Source organism: Triticum aestivum, chromosome 3A, assembly GCF_018294505.1.
Source record: "Triticum aestivum cultivar Chinese Spring chromosome 3A, IWGSC CS RefSeq v2.1, whole genome shotgun sequence".
NCBI classification, from domain to species: Eukaryota; Viridiplantae; Streptophyta; class Magnoliopsida; order Poales; family Poaceae; genus Triticum; species Triticum aestivum.
Window position 1 is genome coordinate 655,683,225 of NC_057800.1, and position 19,508 is coordinate 655,702,732.

General features: G+C 46.4%; 1 protein-coding gene, 1 long non-coding RNA gene and 1 pseudogene across 2 annotated transcripts; 1 reads left to right on the forward strand and 2 right to left on the reverse strand.

The window, feature by feature from the left end:
* Positions 1 to 7,252: 7,252 nt before the first annotated feature.
* On the reverse strand, positions 7,253 to 7,927 carry LOC123058966 (E3 ubiquitin-protein ligase Os04g0590900-like; annotated as a pseudogene).
* Positions 7,928 to 8,102: 175 nt separating this feature from the next.
* LOC123058967 (uncharacterized) lies at positions 8,103 to 9,078 on the forward strand. The gene is made up of 3 exons (XM_044481631.1): positions 8,103 to 8,371; positions 8,458 to 8,592; positions 8,677 to 9,078. The coding sequence occupies exons 1-3, from the start codon at positions 8,246 to 8,248 to the stop codon at positions 8,860 to 8,862; spliced, it is 447 nt and encodes a 148-aa protein (XP_044337566.1). The 5' UTR covers positions 8,103 to 8,245; the 3' UTR covers positions 8,863 to 9,078.
* Positions 9,079 to 14,505: 5,427 nt separating this feature from the next.
* Positions 14,506 to 18,148, reverse strand: LOC123062970 (uncharacterized). The gene is made up of 3 exons (XR_006429993.1): positions 17,740 to 18,148; positions 16,606 to 17,256; positions 14,506 to 15,279 (listed from the first exon to the last, which is right to left on the reverse strand). It is a non-coding gene; the product is annotated as an uncharacterized lncRNA (long non-coding RNA).
* Positions 18,149 to 19,508: the final 1,360 nt, after the last annotated feature.

Here is a 19,508-nt window from a genome sequence, read left to right on the forward strand (position 1 = left end):
ATTATTCATGGTTATTATTTTCCTATTTTCTACTGATTGAACACATGAATGATTTACATTACATCGTTGTAACTAGGCGAGGGTCAATCTGGATAGTCATGATGAGCAAAGCTTGCTTGTGCTTTTCAAGGAAGCATTGCAGTAGTATTGGTGTTACCTGAGGAAATCACACTTTGATGGCAAGTCTATAAACGAATTCCTGGTGAAGTCTCCTGTGCTAAATTTAGAAGACATTGAATGGAAAAACGTTGTTATGCACTGGTCTCGTTCCCAGGATGAGGTACTGTCTATGAAATCACATGATAATTTGAACTTCTACTTTTCCGCATGTGCCTTTTTGCAGGAAATTCCGGTTTAACAAGAACGACAGGATATCTCAAATATGCTGCCCGCTGCTTTGCTCTTGTTAGTACCTGTTGTCCTGTATTACTGTACTTGCATACATATCTGGTTCATTATGTGACAGCAGTATGCATGATAGATTGCTTATCAATTGTTCGCTCCAAATTATGTGATCTGTATGAATGGTTACATTAGTGTAGAATATATCCAATGCCAATGTTTTTTTAGCTCTGCGTTGTTCTTGTAAGTACATGCTGTCCTTTATCAGTGTACTTATAATGACAGGTAGTTGTTCATGTACCATCACTCTATAGCTTATTTTCCTTTGTCCTCCATTTTCTACATATCAGATCTATATTTACTCTTATCATAAGGTTGGTACTGAAGAAGTTTAGCTCTGCATTGCTCTTGGCTGTACCTTTTGCCTGTATCGTTGCACTTACATTTACAGCTACTTGGTTATATAGCATCACTCTTCATCTTATCTTAAATATTCTCCATTTTTCGTATATTATCACATCTATATTTACTCTTAACAAAATGTAGAATAAAGGCAATGCTTTTGAAGAAGATTCTGTGGTAAACTTCTTGAATTGCCCCCCCCATCAGCATGGACAAGGCCTTTATAGAGCCTGTCTTCACCAATAATGTAAGTTTGTCCATCTCAAACCTTCAAACTTTTTGTATATATTTGGTTAGGCATGACTGCAACAGCTGTTTATTTTTGGTGTTTGCATCAAATTGCTTGTTTAAAGTTTATTATATGTAGTTCATAAACAAAAGTTCGTCCTTTCTCAATTTAAGTTTTCAGTTGTACAACCAAGTTCCTTCTTCATACCATGTAAATTAAACTATACAGAGCAAGTGATCTTCTTTTGCACTGCATGTATGCTTCTGTTCTTCATCTGTAATCCAGTGGTGTGGTGAACCTACCCACTACAGCACAATGTCATATTCTGCAATGTCTTAACTATGAAAAATGTCATATCATTCTACTATTATTTAAACCGTCTCTTTATTTGCCAATCTGAAATGGTATAAATTGACAGCACACTAACCATTGATACTTATGAGTTCTTGATCTGTAATCCAGTGGTGTCGTGAAGCTGCCAACTCCTTCACAATGTCATTTCCTGCCATGTCTTGACCTGAACAATACCATATTGTGTTAATGCAAATTTAAACTGTGTCACTTTATTCGTCAGTAAGAAATGTGATGAATTGTCAGCACTGATACTTTTATGTGCAAAACCTGTCATCTGTCTGCTTGTTTATCTTTCAGAGTGAGGAAGATATAAGTGTTGAACAAGCGCAGTCTCATCATCTTGCTCAGCTGCTTGCGCTGCAGCTCCCCAGCAGGGCTAACCTTTCTTGAACTCTATTGAAGTGTTGTCGGTTTTGTATATTATTTTGTCGGCGTGTTTATTTGCACTGGTGGCGATCTTTGATGCCCAGTGTATGTAATCTGCTGTCTGCTTGTGCTTTATTATCATAGTGGCGAACTTTGATGCCCAGTGGATGTAATATGCCGTAATTTCTTTATTGTATAGTATAGGTTTTTTCTTATTCACGATGTTGCAGTTATTTTACTGTATATATATCCTGTCTTCGCAGTAAACCGGCCAAACCGTAAAATTACGGTACATAATCGGGCCGTCATGCAATCACGATGTAGGTTGGGCCTGAAACGTGCCGATCAGCTCACGGGCCGGCAGCAGCCCGAAATGAACCCTGGCCCATGATTGTGCGAATCAAATCACGGGCTTTTAACAGGCCGAAAAATTGTCTCGGTCCTTGTTTGGCCCAATCAGATATCGGCTGCGAGCAGGCCGGATGCAAACCGGGCCGTAGTTAGGCCCAACTATATGACGGGCTTTTAACAGGCTGAAATTAATATAGGGCCGAAATGTTAAACGGACCCTTAACAGGCCAAAACTAATATCAGGCCGAATTACTAAGTAGGCCTTTAGCAAGTGGGCCCAAAAGCATAGTGTCCAGTTGACGGGCCGAATCTGATATGGGCCATAATTAGGCCCAAAACCTCTTAAAGGGCCGGACCTGATCTGGGCCGTAATTTGGCCCAGAACATGGTAGGCTTTTAACGGGCCGGATCACATATGGGCCACTATTAGGCCCGGAGCGTGGCAGGCCATTAATAGACCGTATCAAATATGGGCCGGCATTTGGCCCAAAACAAGGCAGCCAGTTAACGGGTCGGCCTACTAGGGTCCTCAAAATCTTGTGGGCCTACAGCTGGGCTGGCCCATTAATGTCGGCAAAATCTCGTGGGCCTTTAGCTGGGCCGGCCCATTATGATCCGCAAGAATTTTGTGGGCCTTTACCTGGGCCGGCCTATTATGGCACACAAAAATCTTGTGGGCCTGTACCTGGGCCGGCCCATTATGGCCCACGAAATTTTGTGGGCCTTTAGCTGGGCCAGCCCATTATGGTCCGCAAAATCTCGTGGGCCTTTAGCTAGGCCGGCCCATTATGGTCCACAAAATCTTGTGGGCCTTTAGTGGGTCGGCCCATTTAAACTTGTTGGGTTGTGCCACGTGTCGACGTATCATAGGCGCCTTCTGTCCAGTGAGTGGATGACATCTGTCTCGACGATGAGCCGACACGTGTTTCCTCTAACTAATGATGATTTTACACGTGAAAAATCCCCATTGATCGGGGCTGTTAACGGGTTATCGAATCCAAAACCCGACCCGATAGCTTAACGGCGTTCCGTTACGGTGGATGCCACGTGTCGGTCACCCTTGACGAAAGCACTTCTGTGACGTGTGATTTATCGTCATGGAAGTGGACACTTCCGTGATGATAATTTTGGTAATGTCATGGAACACTTCTACGACAGCACAGGTATGGCTATCTTGATTCTGTCATAAATTTGTCATGGATGTACATGCATGACAAAAAAAAGCGCCCTACTGTGATAAACACGTATCATCACGGAAGTGTATTTTTTTATAGTGTTAGCTCCAATATGGATGTGCTTGCGAATGCAATTAAGCGTCTAAATAGTTCAAATAAATATCCGTCACCAGTACTATATGAACGTAGTCAACCTATTATCACATGAACATCAATATTACACATAAATTTTTCTTTCTGCTATCAAAAGTATGAAAATAGCACTTGCATGTATGTGGTCATCACCTCAAAAGGGACAGCGAAGATGGAAACACAATTTCTTCAATCATGTCATCTCCTCCTTGTTTGCTACTAAGATGAATTATTTTACCTAATTACATACATCATTAAGTACATTAGCACCTAATCTTAACATATAAAATTTAGATTATTGCAACATAACAAAGTAGACCTACGGTTTCCTAACCATAGACTTATTAATAAACATACCACATGAAATAACATACCACATGCTATGAATAATTACAGTGCAATTTTTTCTTAATTACTGTATTAAGAGCTTCTCGCTTGTAAATACTAATGGACGCAGCTAACATCGATACAACATCTTCAACCTACTCTTCTAAAAAAATTGTATAAATGTTGTATCTGTCGTCTGAAATTGTTTCTAACCTCTAAGCACTAACATCGCATAGCTAATGACGAGCTAAAAGACTAACTAATTACCACCGTGCATGCACACAAAAATCCATGTATTGCAAAGCTCATACCTTGATCTTCAACTTCGTAGTTCACTTCGCTACGCAAATCCTACACCTGAAGCTCTAAATGACTCCTCCAAGTGCTGAAATAATGCCTAAAACAACATAAAATACACACTTAGGAACTAATCAAACATAACAAAAACATCATGCATGTGAATGAAACCAACAAAAATGGATAGATCTTACCTTAATCTATCTTTTCTTCAACTTCACCATCTTCGAAAACCAACTCTAAATCAGCCAAAATCACAAGTGAAAGTGGCTACCAAGTATTTCCTTCTATGTATTCTTGTAGACTTAGAGAGAGCAGAGAGGCAGTGAAGGCAACCAGAGATATTCGAGAGAGAGTGTATGCGCAGCCGGTTGTTCGTATATAAAGAAGAGGAGCACTATATTGTTGGCGGAACGAGCTAGAACTCACCTACCGCAGCCTCGGATTCCAGCATCGCGGTGTCTCATCACACGCAGCAACTACAACGCTTTTGGGTGTGCGGCAGGAAGCGGAAATCACGCAGGCGGGAATCTGATTCCAAATTACAAGGCGGAAATCACGCTCTTGGGTGCTGTCACCTCAGCTGCAGCAGCAATTTTCGAGAGCATGGGAATGAGCGCCATCTGCCACAGTGTCAATGTCGGCTAGCGGTGCCGCCAGCTGTGGTGGGGGCCTGGCCCGCACCTCGCCTTTCGTGCATCTGCTTTTGTCGGCCTGCGAGTGACATGGGCAGCAGCGGTCGCCTTGCCAGGTGGCAGCATGGCCCACCAGGCCTGGCCCGTTACGTCCCGGCTGCTGCCGTTGTACCTAATCCGTTATACCCCGCGCGGGCGCCTCCTGCTGTGGCGGCAGGGCCCGCCGCCTCCTGGCGTGGTGGCAGGTGCCACGTGTCGCCTGTCGCCACGGCCCAGGGGGTCCTTTTTGTCAAATATATCCACGGGTAGTCCTTTTTGACAATTATGTTGGCCAGGGGGTCCTTTTGGACAAAAAATCGGAGGTGGAAGGCGGCGAGAAGGGCGGCGAGGAGAACGAGATTGACGTCGAGGAGTGGTGGATCGTCTTCCCCGACGACGGCACCGGCCCGGACCCAGCTCTTACCGAGGGTGGCCTGACGAGGAAGGATTGGCTCGACCTCCACTTCAATCGTTGAATTTGAGTAGTTTTTAGTGTAGATTAGTTTAGGTTTACATTTATGTTGAATGTTCGGTTGTCAAGACTATTTATGTTGAACTTATGTTTAAATGCATGCAAATTTCATTGAAATTAGATTAAATTTATGCAAATTTATTGTGTTACTCCGCTAGGTTTAAGGGATTGGCTAGAATCGACCAAAATTTAGTGGAGTTTAAATACTCCACTAAAGTTTACTCGGCTGGATACTCCGCTATCTTTTAGAGATTGATCGGAAATGCCTTTACATGCTTGTGACCAGAGAAGCCTCACTCGCATGCAGTAGTACATTCACGTCTTTGAGTTCTCTTCGCTCAGTTTACATCTCATCACCAGCGTCACTCATACGTTCATACCATTTGCATTTCGGCCGGTAACGGTACGAAGACGACGCACCGGCACACCGGCCACCGGGCACGTCGAGTGCTCATGCAGCCACTGGTCGATGCACTGCTGGTGAAACATGTGCAGGCACGCCGGCATCCGCTTCACCGCTTCCGCCTTCTCCACCTTCCCGAGGCAGATCACACACTCCAACCCATCGCTGCCTTCCGGCTGCTCGTATGCCGGGATGCGGGATGCCATACGCCGTCCCCACCCGCGCGCCACCATGCACCGGTGGCTCCCAAGCAAGCGCGGGCATGTGACTCGGTGTCTGGTCCAGAAACTGTGGCAGAGCGCTGCCGCGGCTGCCGACGCTTCAGCGGGCGCGCGCGCACCGGCATGGCAAGCCGGCCCGCGCCACGGAGTGCCCCGGTGGCGGAGGCCAAGCACCAACGCAGCGCCGACCACTGGAAGAGGCTGCCACAGGCGGCCGTGTACAAGCAGGCCGTGAGGCTGACCGACAAGACGAGGTAGACGGAGGCCTCGACGATGGAGCCCTTGTTGTGGGGCTCCCGCGCCAGCTGAACGAACGCGTAGACCATCATGGCCGTGGCGCCGATGCAGACGGTGTTGGTGATGGCCAGCAAGAGGCAATCCAACGCCATGGCATCTGGTCTCTTGATTGACCGTAGAACTAGCTAGCTATACCTAGCTATCCTACGTAAACTAACGTAACAGTTTAGGTGTCTTTTTTCTGTTGGAGGAAATTAGGGGAGAGACCCCACCCCCTTGAAATTAAGGGCGGAGGGATTAGTACTTAGTTACGTAACAGTACGTAGGTTCTTTCGTAAGTGTAGCATTTTTGATAGGCCACTACCTCCCTCTATACTGGCTCAGTTTCTCAGGAATTTCGAAGTGTTTTGCGGGCTTAATCGCCTCGTCAAGTCTTCATCGCGCAAGAGTTCCAATGCGACAGGCGAGGAAGCAAGCAACGAGCCATTGAGCCAACCATAGGAGGGACCGCGAGACAACTAACCGAGCGGTTGTTGTATAGTACGGTTAAATGTGTATAGATATGTAATACTCCATATATTTGTAAATACATACTTCCTCCGTCCTTGCAAAAGTGTACTTCCAGCTTGTTGAAGGATCAAATTATTTTAAAGTTTGACCGAGTTTGTGCAAAAATATGTGAATGTTTGTGAAATCAAATAGGTATATGACGAAAATATGTTTTATCATGAATCTAATGCTACTAATTTGCTGGCATAAATGTTGGTCTATTATTATATAAATACGGTCACACATAAAATAATTTGACTTTCCAAACAAAGTTGGAAGTACAATTTTTTAAAGATCGAAGGGAGTATCTTAATATGGTCGGCAGATTTCTACGGCGACCGTATATATTTAGAATGCTGCAAAGGATGTTTTGCATGCAACGCTGGGGCCTTAAGTTACCTCCTTTATTTTTATATCCATACAAACAATTCACGTACGGTTGGTCAGCCAGTCTGTAGAGGGAGTGAAGATAATCCTAAGTCAAGTGCTTCCGGTCAATCCTAGGTTCCCAGTATATGCCGGTGAGATGCCATCCCCACTTGCACATCCATGAAACAAATAGATTGCAGGTTTTCCCCATGTTACATTGCCCTTTGGGTTTGGATTGTTGCGGTTTCCAAAAGACAATGTGCAGTTACATGCTTCTGACCAGAGAAGCCTCACTCAATAATTACTAACACTGATGTAGTACTTTCACGTCTTTGAGTTCTCTGCCCTCAGTTATCTCTAATCACCAGCGTCACCCATGCGGTCATACCATTTGGGCCGGCAACGGCACGAAGAGGTTGCACCGGCAGACCGGGCACGTCCAGTGCTCATGCAGCCACCGGTCGATGCACTGCTGGTGGAACATGTGTAGGCACACCGGCAGCCGCTTCACCGTGTCCCCTTTCTCCACCTACCCGAGGCAGACCGCGCACTCCGATCCGCCACCACCCTCCGGTTGCTCGTATGCCGGGATGTCATACGCTGTCGCCACCCACGCGCCGCCATGCACCGGTGGCTCCCGGGCGAGCACGGGCATATGACTCGATGTCTGGTCCAGAAACTGCGGCAGAGCGCTGCCGCCGCCGCCGCTTCCGTGCCGTAGCCTGGCGCCCGCACACCGGCACGAAAGGCAGAGAAGCCGGCCCGCGCCACGGAGAGCCCCGGAGGCGGAGGCCAGGCATGGACGCACCGCCGACTGCGAGAAGGTGAAGCAGCACAAGACCGTGCACGTAACAGCGAAGAAGATGACCCAGAAGATGAGTAAGAACGAGGACTTGACGATGGAGCCCATGCTGTGGGGCCTCCGCACCTGGTCGATGAAAATGCTGACCATCACGGCCGTGCTGCCGATGCACACGATGTAGAACATGGCCAGCAAGAACGCGTTGACGAAGCAACCTATGGACATGGCCTCTCGTGTATTGAACTCTTGATTTGACCGTAGAACTGGCTAACTAATTAAGCCATTCTCAGGAATTTCGAAGTCCTTGCGGGCTTACCCCCTGCACTTACGTCCTAGCTTAATAACGATTCAGCAGAAAGAAAGGAAAACGAATCGTGCTTTATCTGTGCCGCCATGGAGTCTAGACCTGCGCCGCCGCCGATCGCCAGGTGCCCTAGCTCTCCGACGACAGCCCCGTCCAACAACACTAGCCCTCCACCGGCCTCGACCGTGATCCCCTGCCCTCTGCCAGCCTTGTCCGTGATCCCACGCCCTCTGCCGGCCATGGCCGTGAGCCATTGCTCTATGCCGGTTGCGACTCGCCTTCCAGAGCACGCATCACTACCGCTCGTTATAAGCAATGGTGTCACCGATCCTCTGTCCCCTGCCATTAACCTGCCTCCTACACAGGTAAGCAATATAATTTTTTTGATGATTATTTTTCTTCCTCCATTGATACAAACTGTTGACGCCAATGCCATGGTTGTTTCTTTTAGCTTGGTGGTGATTTGATTTTGCAAACCCATAATTGCAATGAGGGCGGCCGCCATGATATGGAAATGCATCCTCCCCCGATCAATTTGGATAGCTTCAGTACACCAAAAAAAAGAGCTATGGACATCCCAGTTTGTGTGAGTAACATTATCACCACAACTTGGTTCAAATTCCACTAACAAATAGTAACTTGTATGACTAATGTGTTTTGTAATATTTAGATTTCATCATGCACACCCATATGCGATGAGAACTTAAAGCCAACTGTAGGAATGACATTCGACAGTATGGAAGCAGTCGAGGAGTTTTACAAGGCTTATGCACACAACGTTGGGTTTTCAGTTCGAATTGGACAGAACAAGACGAAAGATAATGTGATAGTCTGGAGGCGTTTCCTTTGTGCATAATCAGGATTCCGAACAAAGAAGGAGGATGAACCCAAGATGGATTTGAATGGAGAGAAGAAAAGAACACATGCAAGAAAGATCACTAGATGTGGTTGTGAGGCCATGATAACTGTGAAGCATATGAAGGATGGCAAATACTCAGTATCATTTTTTCATGAAGAACACACCCATGAGTTTGTCACTCCTAGGAAGCAACATTTAATCAAATCTAACAGAAAAGTCACCGAACAGAACAGGGGATGTTGTCTTGTGAGGTGAAGAATAGACAGTCAGTCAATAGTGCAATTGCTGATGGCATGGACCATCTAATTAATCAAATGCACCCATCTGAGAGTGAGAGGCCCCTCTATCCTGAATTCGTCGCAGACAATACCGTAGAAATTTGAGCTCATCATAGACACAGACAAGACATATTTCTAGAACCAATTCACATTCATTTAGTAAATCTACAATTTGAGTATGTACAGAAATACCAAAAGACCAAAGATTTCTTGTATAACCACACCCATTCAAATATTTTCTGTACATCTACTTTCATTCAGATGCAGCAAAACAACAAGGATTTCTCTGTACTATACATCCCATTCATTCAGTTACAGCAAAACATCATTCATCATTCAGTTACAGAAACAACAGCTTTGAAGGGCAAGCCGCCGGGAAGGCTAGGCCGCTAAGGAAGGCTGGGCTGCCGAGGTCGCCGTTCACCCCTCGCATGGGCCAGTACCAGTTCGCCTGGGGGCAGCGCCAGGAAGGCTGGGCCGCCGAGATCGCCGTGGCACGGGACCATCACCGTGGCCGTCAGGTCGCCGTTGCGTGGGGCTACCGCCGCCGCCACCAGCGCGTGTAGGCACTGCCGATTAGCGGTCGCGCCGGGGCCGCGGGCTCCGAGTCGCCGTCGACAGAGGAGCGGCGCTGCAGTCTGTCGCCGTCGAATTGCCGCCGCCTTCATGTCTCTCTCGCACGGATTGATTTGTGTTTTTTTTAATCGTTACCAGGCTAGGACGTAAGTGCAGGGGGTTAGCTGTAAAGCTGTGACTAAGTGGCTAGTTAGATTCCCACATTTGTTGTGCACCGTACATCTTTGATCAGATGGCGTACGACAATAGTTTTCAGTTTTTACTGAATAGGGGTTTTTACTTGATACTTCGCCTATATATATATAGTCTCACACACACACTTACTTTTATGAATGCACACACAAACACCCTGTCTTTATGAACACCTTCGAGAGACTGAGCCGGCATATCATCTTGAGATTTTACAAAGTCATCGTAGACGACTCGCAGTCGACGGGAACATCTTCTCCCACTGAAAATGCATCGCCGAAAATTCTAAAATAAATTCAAGATAAATGCGAGCACCGGGACTTGAAACCTGGCGGGGATACCACTTTTTATTTAACCATCCAATCATGAGTTGATTTGTAGAAAAAGATAACGAAGCGGTTGTTATTGTATCGTCTAATTAAATTATTTTAATACGTATGTATATAAAAATATTCCATATATACGTACTCCCTTCTAAAGAACTATAAAAGTGTGATCTAAACTCTCTTATATTTCTTACAGAGGAAGTACATGTGTTAGATTTCTTATAATACGGCCGTATACATTTAGAATGTAGTGCAGAGGCTGTTTTGCTTACAACGCTGGGAGCCTGGGACCTTAGCTTACCCTTCGTTTTCATTCCAATATATAATCTCATTGAAATCATCAAAAACTATCCATGGAGGGATCGAAGAGTCAAGTGCTTTCGGCCACCTCTAGGTTTTTCGTATATGCCGGTGCCATCCTCTCTAGGTTCTAGTTTTTTTTTGGAAAAGGAGGTCAAAATGCCCGGTCTCTCCATCAATTGATATATGCACTCATCTTTATTAATTACTAGATAATTATCCGTGCATCGCAATGGAGACATTGCCAATACATTTTAGAAGCATTGCCAACTTTTTCTTCTACACTACTATCTACACTATTATTAATCTACACTTCTACAAAGGTTAATTTTTTGTGCTGGAATGTCAGAGGGCTAAATGACCCGGACAGGCGTGCGACTATGCACGAGACGATCGCCTCCACCTCATGCCACATCGTCGGCCTTCAGGAGTCCAAGATGGAAAACGTCGACCAGTATGTCGCCTCCTACCTTGGTGGTAATAGACTCCGTAGCTTTGCTCAGCGTCCGGCCACTGGATCCAGAGGGGGCCTCCTCATGCTCTGGGATGATAGTGTCGTTCGCATATACGATGTCCACATCACTGAGTTCTGCCTTTCCGCAACGGTCAACGTCATTCATTCCGATACCCCTTTCAAGATCACTAGTGTCTATGGTCCAACGGCCTCCAACAGAAAGGATTATTTCTTCAGTGAGTTGATCGCTCAAAAACCCATCAATGGCACTAAATGGATTGTCATGGGCGACTTCAACCAGATTTACCGAGCGCGAGATAAAAATAACAGGAACATCAATCGCAGCCACCTCAACCGCTTCCGTGCTACACTAGACACTTGTGAACTAAAAGAGATCCACCTCCAGAACAGACGCTTCACTTGGAGTAACGAGCGTCAAAACCCTACTCTGTGCAAGCTGGACTCGGTTTTCTGCAACGCCGACTGGGACATGCATTTTGATTCTCATGTGCTTCACGCCATTTCTTCTTCGCTATCAGACCATTGCCCCCTTCTCCTTGCTGATGACAGGGGACCGAAGAGACCAAGATGCTTCAGATTTGAGAATTTCTGGTCCTGTATCCCAGGATTTTTTGACACCGTGTCCAAGGCTTGGGAGGAGCCGTGTGCCCACACGGAGCCATACCAACGGCTTTTCCATAAGCTCAAGCAAACGGGGCGTCATTTGTCTAAATGGAGTAACAGACTCTTCTCCAAGGCAAAGTTGCATCTTCATGCAGCCCTCTCGTCATCCTTCGTCTTGACGTTGCCCAAGAGACGCGCGTCCTTTCGGTGGGAGAAAGGAAACTTCGGGCTCGACTCAAGCGTCGTGTTGTCAGCCTGGCAGCGGTTGAGAGGGCGCACAAAAAGCAATGTGCTCGCATTGCTAACATCAAGGAAGGAGACGCCAATACCAAATTTTTCCACCTCAGGGTCAACTCAAGGCGAAGAAAGAATCACATCCACAGGCTCAAGAAGAATTCTGGATGGATCACGGACCATGAGGAAAAAGAGGAAATTATCCATGACCACTTTGCGAGCAGTCTGGGAGGGGGACAACCCAGATCGATGGATCTAAACTGGGAGAACCTGAACCTTAGGGTGGTTGACCTCACTGGCATTGACGACAACATCACTGAAGACGAGGTCAAAGCGGCCATTGATCTTATGCCGAGCGACAAGGCCCCGGGACCGGATGGATTCACAGGAAGCTTCTTCAAGAAATGTTGGCACATTATCAAAGTTGATGTAATGAGAGTCATTCACCAGTTCAAAAGCCTCCAAACGACAAATCTTCACTGGCTCAACTCGGCCAACATTGTGCTCATACCAAAGAAGGATGGGGCGGAGGAGATCGGGGATTTCCGCCCCATTAGCCTCATCCATGCTATTGCTAAAATCATCGCCAAGGTGTTGGCGTCCCGCCTTTGCCCTTTCATGAATAACCTTGTCTCCACTGCGCAGAGTGCTTTCATCAAGAAACGAAGCATCCACGACAACTTCATGTACGTGAGAAACCTCGCGCGACGCCTACATAGAAACAAAACTCCATCCTTGCTCTTCAAGTTGGATATCCGGAAGGCCTTTGACTCGGTACGATGGGAGTACATCCTTGACCTACTCCGTTGGTTGGGATTTCCGGACCGCTTTTGGGATTGGGTGACAGCCCTCTTATGCACGTCCTCTTCGCGCGTCCTCCTCAATGGTATTGCCGGGGACGCCATCTGCCATGGTCGAGGGCTCAGACAAGGGGACCCCCTTTCACCCCTACTCTTTGTCCTCGCGATCGACCCCTTGCAGCAGCTCCTCGACATTGCCACAAGTCACAACCTGCTGCAGAAAATCCGAGGGCGTGGATCTACTGTTCGTACCTCCCTGTATGCCGACGATGCAGCGATCTTCATCTTCCCCTCACGGGAAGACGTGGCCAACCTTGCGGCCATCCTTAGTGCCTTTGGAGGGGTCACCGGTCTGTCCACCAACTTTTAGAAGAGCTCTGTTGTCGCAATTCGCTGTGGCAACCTAAACCTTGACGACATACTCCACAGTCTGCCCGCCTCGTGAACTTCTTTCCCATTGAAGTACCTGGGACTCCCATTATCCATCTGGCAGCTGAAAAGGGTGGACTTCCAACACCTTGAGGACAAGGTGGCTGCGAGGCTTCCTCCATGACAAGGGAGAAACATCACCACAATAGGCCGGGCAGCCTTGGTCAAATCGGTCCTCACTTCACAAGTCGTCTACCACATCACATCCCTGAACATTCCCGCCGGCGTGCTACACAATGTCAATAGAATTGAGCGTGCTTTCCTGTGGTCAGCTCAGAGTCAAACTTCAGGTGCAAAATGCAAGGTCAACTGGGAGACTGTTTGCCGCCCTACGCATCTCGGCGGGCTTGGAGTGCTGCAATTGGGGAAATTTGCAAGAGCTCTAAGGTTGAGATGGCCGTGGGTGGAGTGGAAGGACCCGACTAGACTATGGGTGGGATTAGGAAACCCGTGCTCTGAGGTGGATATGGACCTCTTCTACACCTCCACCGTCATTACCGTGGGAAATGGAGGGAAGACGCCCTTCTGGGAGGCACCATGGTTGAGAGGGAAAAAACCTAAGGATATCGCCCCCTCATCTTCACAGCCTCCAAGCGAAGGAAGTGGGTGGTGAGGGATGCTCTGCGAGACAATGCTTGGGTGCACAAGATCGATCCTTCCATCAACCTAACGATCAACCACATTGTGGAGTTTGTGGACCTTTGGGTCCGCTTGGAGCAATTCCAGCTTTCACCGGACATTGATGACGACATATCCTGGAAATTTGAGGCCAACGGTGAGTATTCGGCGGCCTCTGCTTATAGGATCCAGTTCTTGGGCTCCACGACGACAACCATGAACAAGACTATTTGGAAGGTTTGGGCACCTCCCAAGGTCAAGTTCTTCTCTTGGCTAGCAATTCAAAACAGGATATGGACGGCGGATAGATTGGAGAAGCGAGGTTGGGAGAATTGCGGCCTATGCACCCTATGCAGAAGGGCAAACGAGACGTCCGCGCACCTCTTCTTTCGGTGCAGATTCACCTTGCGCGTATGGAGATTGGTAAAGGAGTGGCTTGGCCTAGGGGCTCTCGAGATCCATCAATGGCAGGTGGAGCGCAGCATCAAACATTGATGGACAAACATGTCGAAGCCCAATACGGCGAACCGGAAGGCCATGGCTTCCCTTACTATGCTTGTCGGTTGGGTCATCTGGAATGAGAGGAACGCTAGAGCTTTTAGGAAGAAATCAACGCCCCCCTTCTACAATCTAAAACTAATCCAAGATAAAGCCAAACTTTGGGTCACGGCAGGAGCTAGGCACCTGAGCATTATCATGCCGCGAGAGTAGTTGTTATTTTCCCTTTTATTGACGGACGGGCTATGTTGTGGAGCCACTAATTTGTACTCTAAAACTCTCCTCCTTTATTAATGAATGAGGCAAGTCTTTTGCCCCTGTTTCAAAAAAAAACACTTCTACATCTACACTACTATTAAAAGAGCAAACATGAATTCCCCTACAACCACATCATAAAATGTACATAGGATAACCTGCACCCCACGATCAATTACATCTAATAAAATCTAACATCACAGATTAATTCAGCGGTCTGCCATCCGATTGGTTGGCTCAGATTCAATGTTCTGCCACCCACGTCTGCCCCGCACACATTCAGCCCTTGACCCACGTCTGCCCCGCACACGCTCTGCCCTTCAGATCGATCGGCATCATGATTTTTTTTCTCGCTCAACGCCGCCGCACCTCCATACGTCGCCCAGCCCTAGCTTCGGTGGCTGCGCCGCCCATGACGCCGACGAATTCTACTGGGATGTCGCGGACGAGCGAGGTTGAGTTCCAGGCCATCGAGGCCACCTATGCTGTCGAGCACCCCAAGCCGCCTGCCCACGACACCGGCGGCGGCAACGCCCAACAGACGCCCAACACCTGGTCCCAACAGTCGGCGGTGCTACCTCGCCGTCATGGATCCTAGCCAAGGTAGAGCTCCCCTCTTCTTGTTTCCCATATCCCCTTTCTTTCAAAATTCTGAACTCTAACATACAGATCCACCGACGTTGCGCTCGTTCATGGATATTGCATCCTTGCACCAGCATTAACAAGACGTCTATAATCCATCTACCTGCATGCTTAGGCTAGCCCTTGTGTGCATCCATGTTGCGGTATGCTTCCAATCGGTTAAGAGGAAATCCATCTTGTACAATGCATACCTGTTGGGAAGCATAAAGCACTCTGGTGAATCACTTTGGGAATTAATGGTTGTGCCAAAAATTGGTACCAGATCATAGGTTGTTCTTCCATTATTTTCAAAAAAGCAAGTACAAGATCATGGTGTTACTGAAGTGAGAAGATAATTGATCTATAATCCAGTTGTGTCAAGCCTGCATCAATGGTGTTTGCAATGATCAAATATCCCCCTCTTTTGTAGTATTGACAAAAACCGTGCCAATGTTGCTACAGTTTCATCACCAAAAATGAGAACCCGGTTTTGGTAAATTAATTTGTGCAATAATATGTTCATTACTGATCCTGAACGAGGAGTAAACAGATTAGTTTCTAAAGCTTCTCTGTTGGGATGCATAGGCCAGAAGGACAGCTAGAGTCGCCGCCATCGCTTATGGAGCTCCACACCATTGCCCAGTTGTACAATAACATGCGCAATCTTCTCCATTCAAGACTAAATGCAACTGGTGAACTCTTCGCCAAACAAGATATGAGGATCAGGCATATAGGCCCCATAAGGTAGCTATATAGTAATTTATGTGTAGTAGTGTGGATCATGGTCACATTTTGTCTAGGACTGCAGATATCTATGTCAATAAAAATGGATATTCTGCATATTCTTCTGAATTTTTTTGAGAACTATTCTTCTGAATTTTTAGTAAGGGCTTCATGTATAAGGTATGCAGTACTTCTGACTTAAAGAATTGATCAATTCTTCACATGCAGGAACGTGGAGAGATGGATCTGGTGGATTGTAGCCACAAGGTGAGTGGCTTGATCCTTAATTAATCCAGTTAAATTTCATAGATTATTGATTAGTTTCTTAGCAAGAAGGGGAGCCTTGGCGCAGTGGTAAAGCTGCTGCCTTGTGACCATGAAAACAGCCTCTTACAGAAATGTAGGGAAAGGCTGCGTACAACAGACCCAAAGTGGTCGGACCCTTCCCCAGACCCTGCGCAAGCGGGAGCTACATGCACTGGGGCTGCCCTTTATTGATTAGTTTCTTAGCAAGCAAATTTCTATACATCAGATTGGAGGGATACTGCTGTAGTATGTGGGAGAAAGAGTATGTCTGCACCTGATGGTGATCTAAACGCTACATGGGAAGACTCCTCAATGGCAATAATATACCATGATAATGATAATGATATACTCCCTCCGTAAAGAAATATAACAGCGTTTAAAACACTTAAACCTATGCTGAACAGGAGCAAGACAGAAAAGAATAAGAGATTCTCTCCAAATTAATTACGGATTGTTTCCAGTGATTTTAAATTCCAAGTAATAAAGGATATAAGATTACAATTCGTCACCTGGAAAAACAGATCTTTGTAGTCATAGCTATGTCTTCTCCAAGTGACCATACCCTTACGCATTTGATGAAAGTGGATATATCATCAAGAGCCCTGCAAGCAAATTTATCTACAGCAGGAAACACACAATGATGACATATCAGATATTCACCTTCACTATCTGAAATGTTTAATGTTTACTTCCCCTTCTAACGTTAGCTTATCTAGCAAATTTCTGTTATTCTGAAGATCTAATTGATAAGTTTCAAATAGTACAGGAGTGAGATATCCAGCTATAATTAGAGTAGGGATCGACGCTAATTAAACCTCTTGACACACTCATTTGAAAGTCAAGTATATTTATGCAGCGACGCCTTATTACTCCTAAGAATATATCATTATTGCTGCTCATAGGAAGATATATTACACCATCAGTTGAGTTTAGCTAAATCTGCAGTTTTCATTACAATGCATGAACCTTATTTATCTTGCTTGACAAAAAAAGAGAGGATGAAGTACCCATCTTCCAGTCATCTGGCAAGCAACAGTCTAGTTCATATTGCAGACCTTCTTAGCAAGTATTATCGAGTGCCATTGTATCTTGAATAACACAATTTAAGAAGGGGGAAATATGTAGAGGGATTTTGAATAGCACATCACACAGAGGCACACCTGATTGAAATTACATTTGTACATTAGTACATGGTAAACGTACAGTATGAATTAAAACTTAATTGCAAAGATAGGATAATCCAGACACGAAGTAATGTCTAAGGACTAAGATCAAGTCAGAATTAATCCTGATGGTTAATACAGAGATGAGAATTCATTTCATAACATTAATATATTATTGACTTGTGCAAATTGCAAAATAATCAATCAGTACACTAAGGAAAGCTGGAGCTGAGCCGTGAGAATCAATTAGAGAGATAAAATGTGAGAACATGCAATGGCCATATATTACTGGCTCCTACACATCTTCGCGGAGGCTGGTGAGCTGGCTGGGAGGTGGCCGTATCTCACTGGCTCCTGCACATCTCCACGGCTCAGCTATACCTTTCCTTTGTGTGCTCAAGCTCAGAGCATTTTGAAGCGATCTATTAGCTCATTCCACAAGCAACAGAGAGAAGGAAGCAACAATTGATTTGCTCATACCAGTGGAGGCATCGAACTGTGCCCAGATATTCTTGTGCACCCACGCCCGCTCCTTGTTAGCTTGTTGCGGGCCTCCGCGCCCGCCTCGCGCTGGGTCGCCCGTGAATACGCCGAGCTCGAGCGCCTCCTTGGGCACTTCGGCAAACGGATTCGAAGAATGGCTTGGAAGAGCAGGGGCGTGGAAGTCTCGCGCATCGGACGGAGCCTAACGCTGGGATGCTCGCGAGCATGCCGAGCTGGGGGACCTCCTCGCCCACTTGGGCGACCGGATTCGATGAAAAGGGGATGCGAACTTCTTGCTGGCGGTGGGGACGAAGGGGAGGGGTGGGGTGGAGAGAGGGAGCTGGCGACCAAGGAAGAATGGGGAACGACGGGGAGAAATGTGAGGGGCGGTGGGAAGGTAGGTGACGGTGTGAGGGGGAGGCTCCTCTGTCGTATCTCTTTTTTTTATCTATGTTTTCTACTTTCTCCATTCTAAATTACTTGTCTTGGATTTGTCTAGTATCTAGACTCATTTTAGTGCTAGATACATCCATATCTAGACAAATCTAAAACAAGTAATTCCAAATAGAGGGAGTAAAATTTAATACATGAATACATTTGTCATTTTTTCAATCGAGACTCAATTCATTCTTTTTATTTCTCTAAAAACAATCCAATATTTTCTATCTCTCTAAAAAATCAATTCTTCTAATAAATATCTCCTTTGTACGTTAATACTTGACATTTTTGTAGTTTAGTTTACAAAGGGCGTAGTACATAATGTTTTTTTTAAATATGTAAAAAAATATAATCTATTTATGTGATTGTGATTTTTTTTGTGAAAACATGTCAGTGGACCATATATTACACTATGTAATTGTGAATTTTTTGTGAAAACATGTCTGTGGACCGTATATTACATGTGCGCTCTCATTGTTGGGCATGCGACATATTTCAATGGCTTGGTAAGAAAACCCACTAAAAGGTTAAGATTTAAAATAGGTTTTAAAAAAAATTATAATACGTGCGTTGCACGTGCATACTTACTAGTACTGATAAATCACTACTCTTCTTCTTCATATCCACAGATTGAATTAGGGAAAACATTGTCATTAGAGCACTCTGAATTGACAACACTTTTTTTAATTCCTATGTAGTTTCCATTCCATTGTAAGTTACAAGAATAGGGTGTATTATTTTACATGACAGGGCCAATTTATCGCAGATGCAGCAATACTCATAGCTGATGTAGCTAAGAGTATCTCCAACCGCACCCCCAACAAGCCCCTTTTTTATCGTCGGTGCCGAAAATTCGACCCAGCCGCGCTCCCAGAAATCCATTTTTCGCCGTCTCGGACCGATTTTGGCGCCGGCGAAACCAGACCGAACCCGATGCATGAGGGCGCCGGGGAAACAATTTTTTGATGCGAACGGGAATGGGCCCGCCGAGTCAGCGACTCGCCGCCTTTGTTGTCCTCATTGCCTCGGTTCCCGCGAGCATCAATGCCAAGGCTGCCACGCAGGCCAGCCTTCCATTGATGCCTTACGGGCGGCGCAGTGAAGGCGGCCGCGATGCGCATCCGCCCGCTCCCGCCAAGCGGCACCCAGCGGGCAGCTTCTCACCGCCCATCTTCGGCTATAAAAGCCGACCTCCCCGTCGGTGAACGCCACAGTCGCCATTCTCGCCACATCTCCCACTCTTCCCCCCGCCGACGAGCAATGGCTGAGCGTTACCCAGAAGACGCCGCAGCGGCGAACGGCTTCGACCAACACCATCTGCGCGAGGA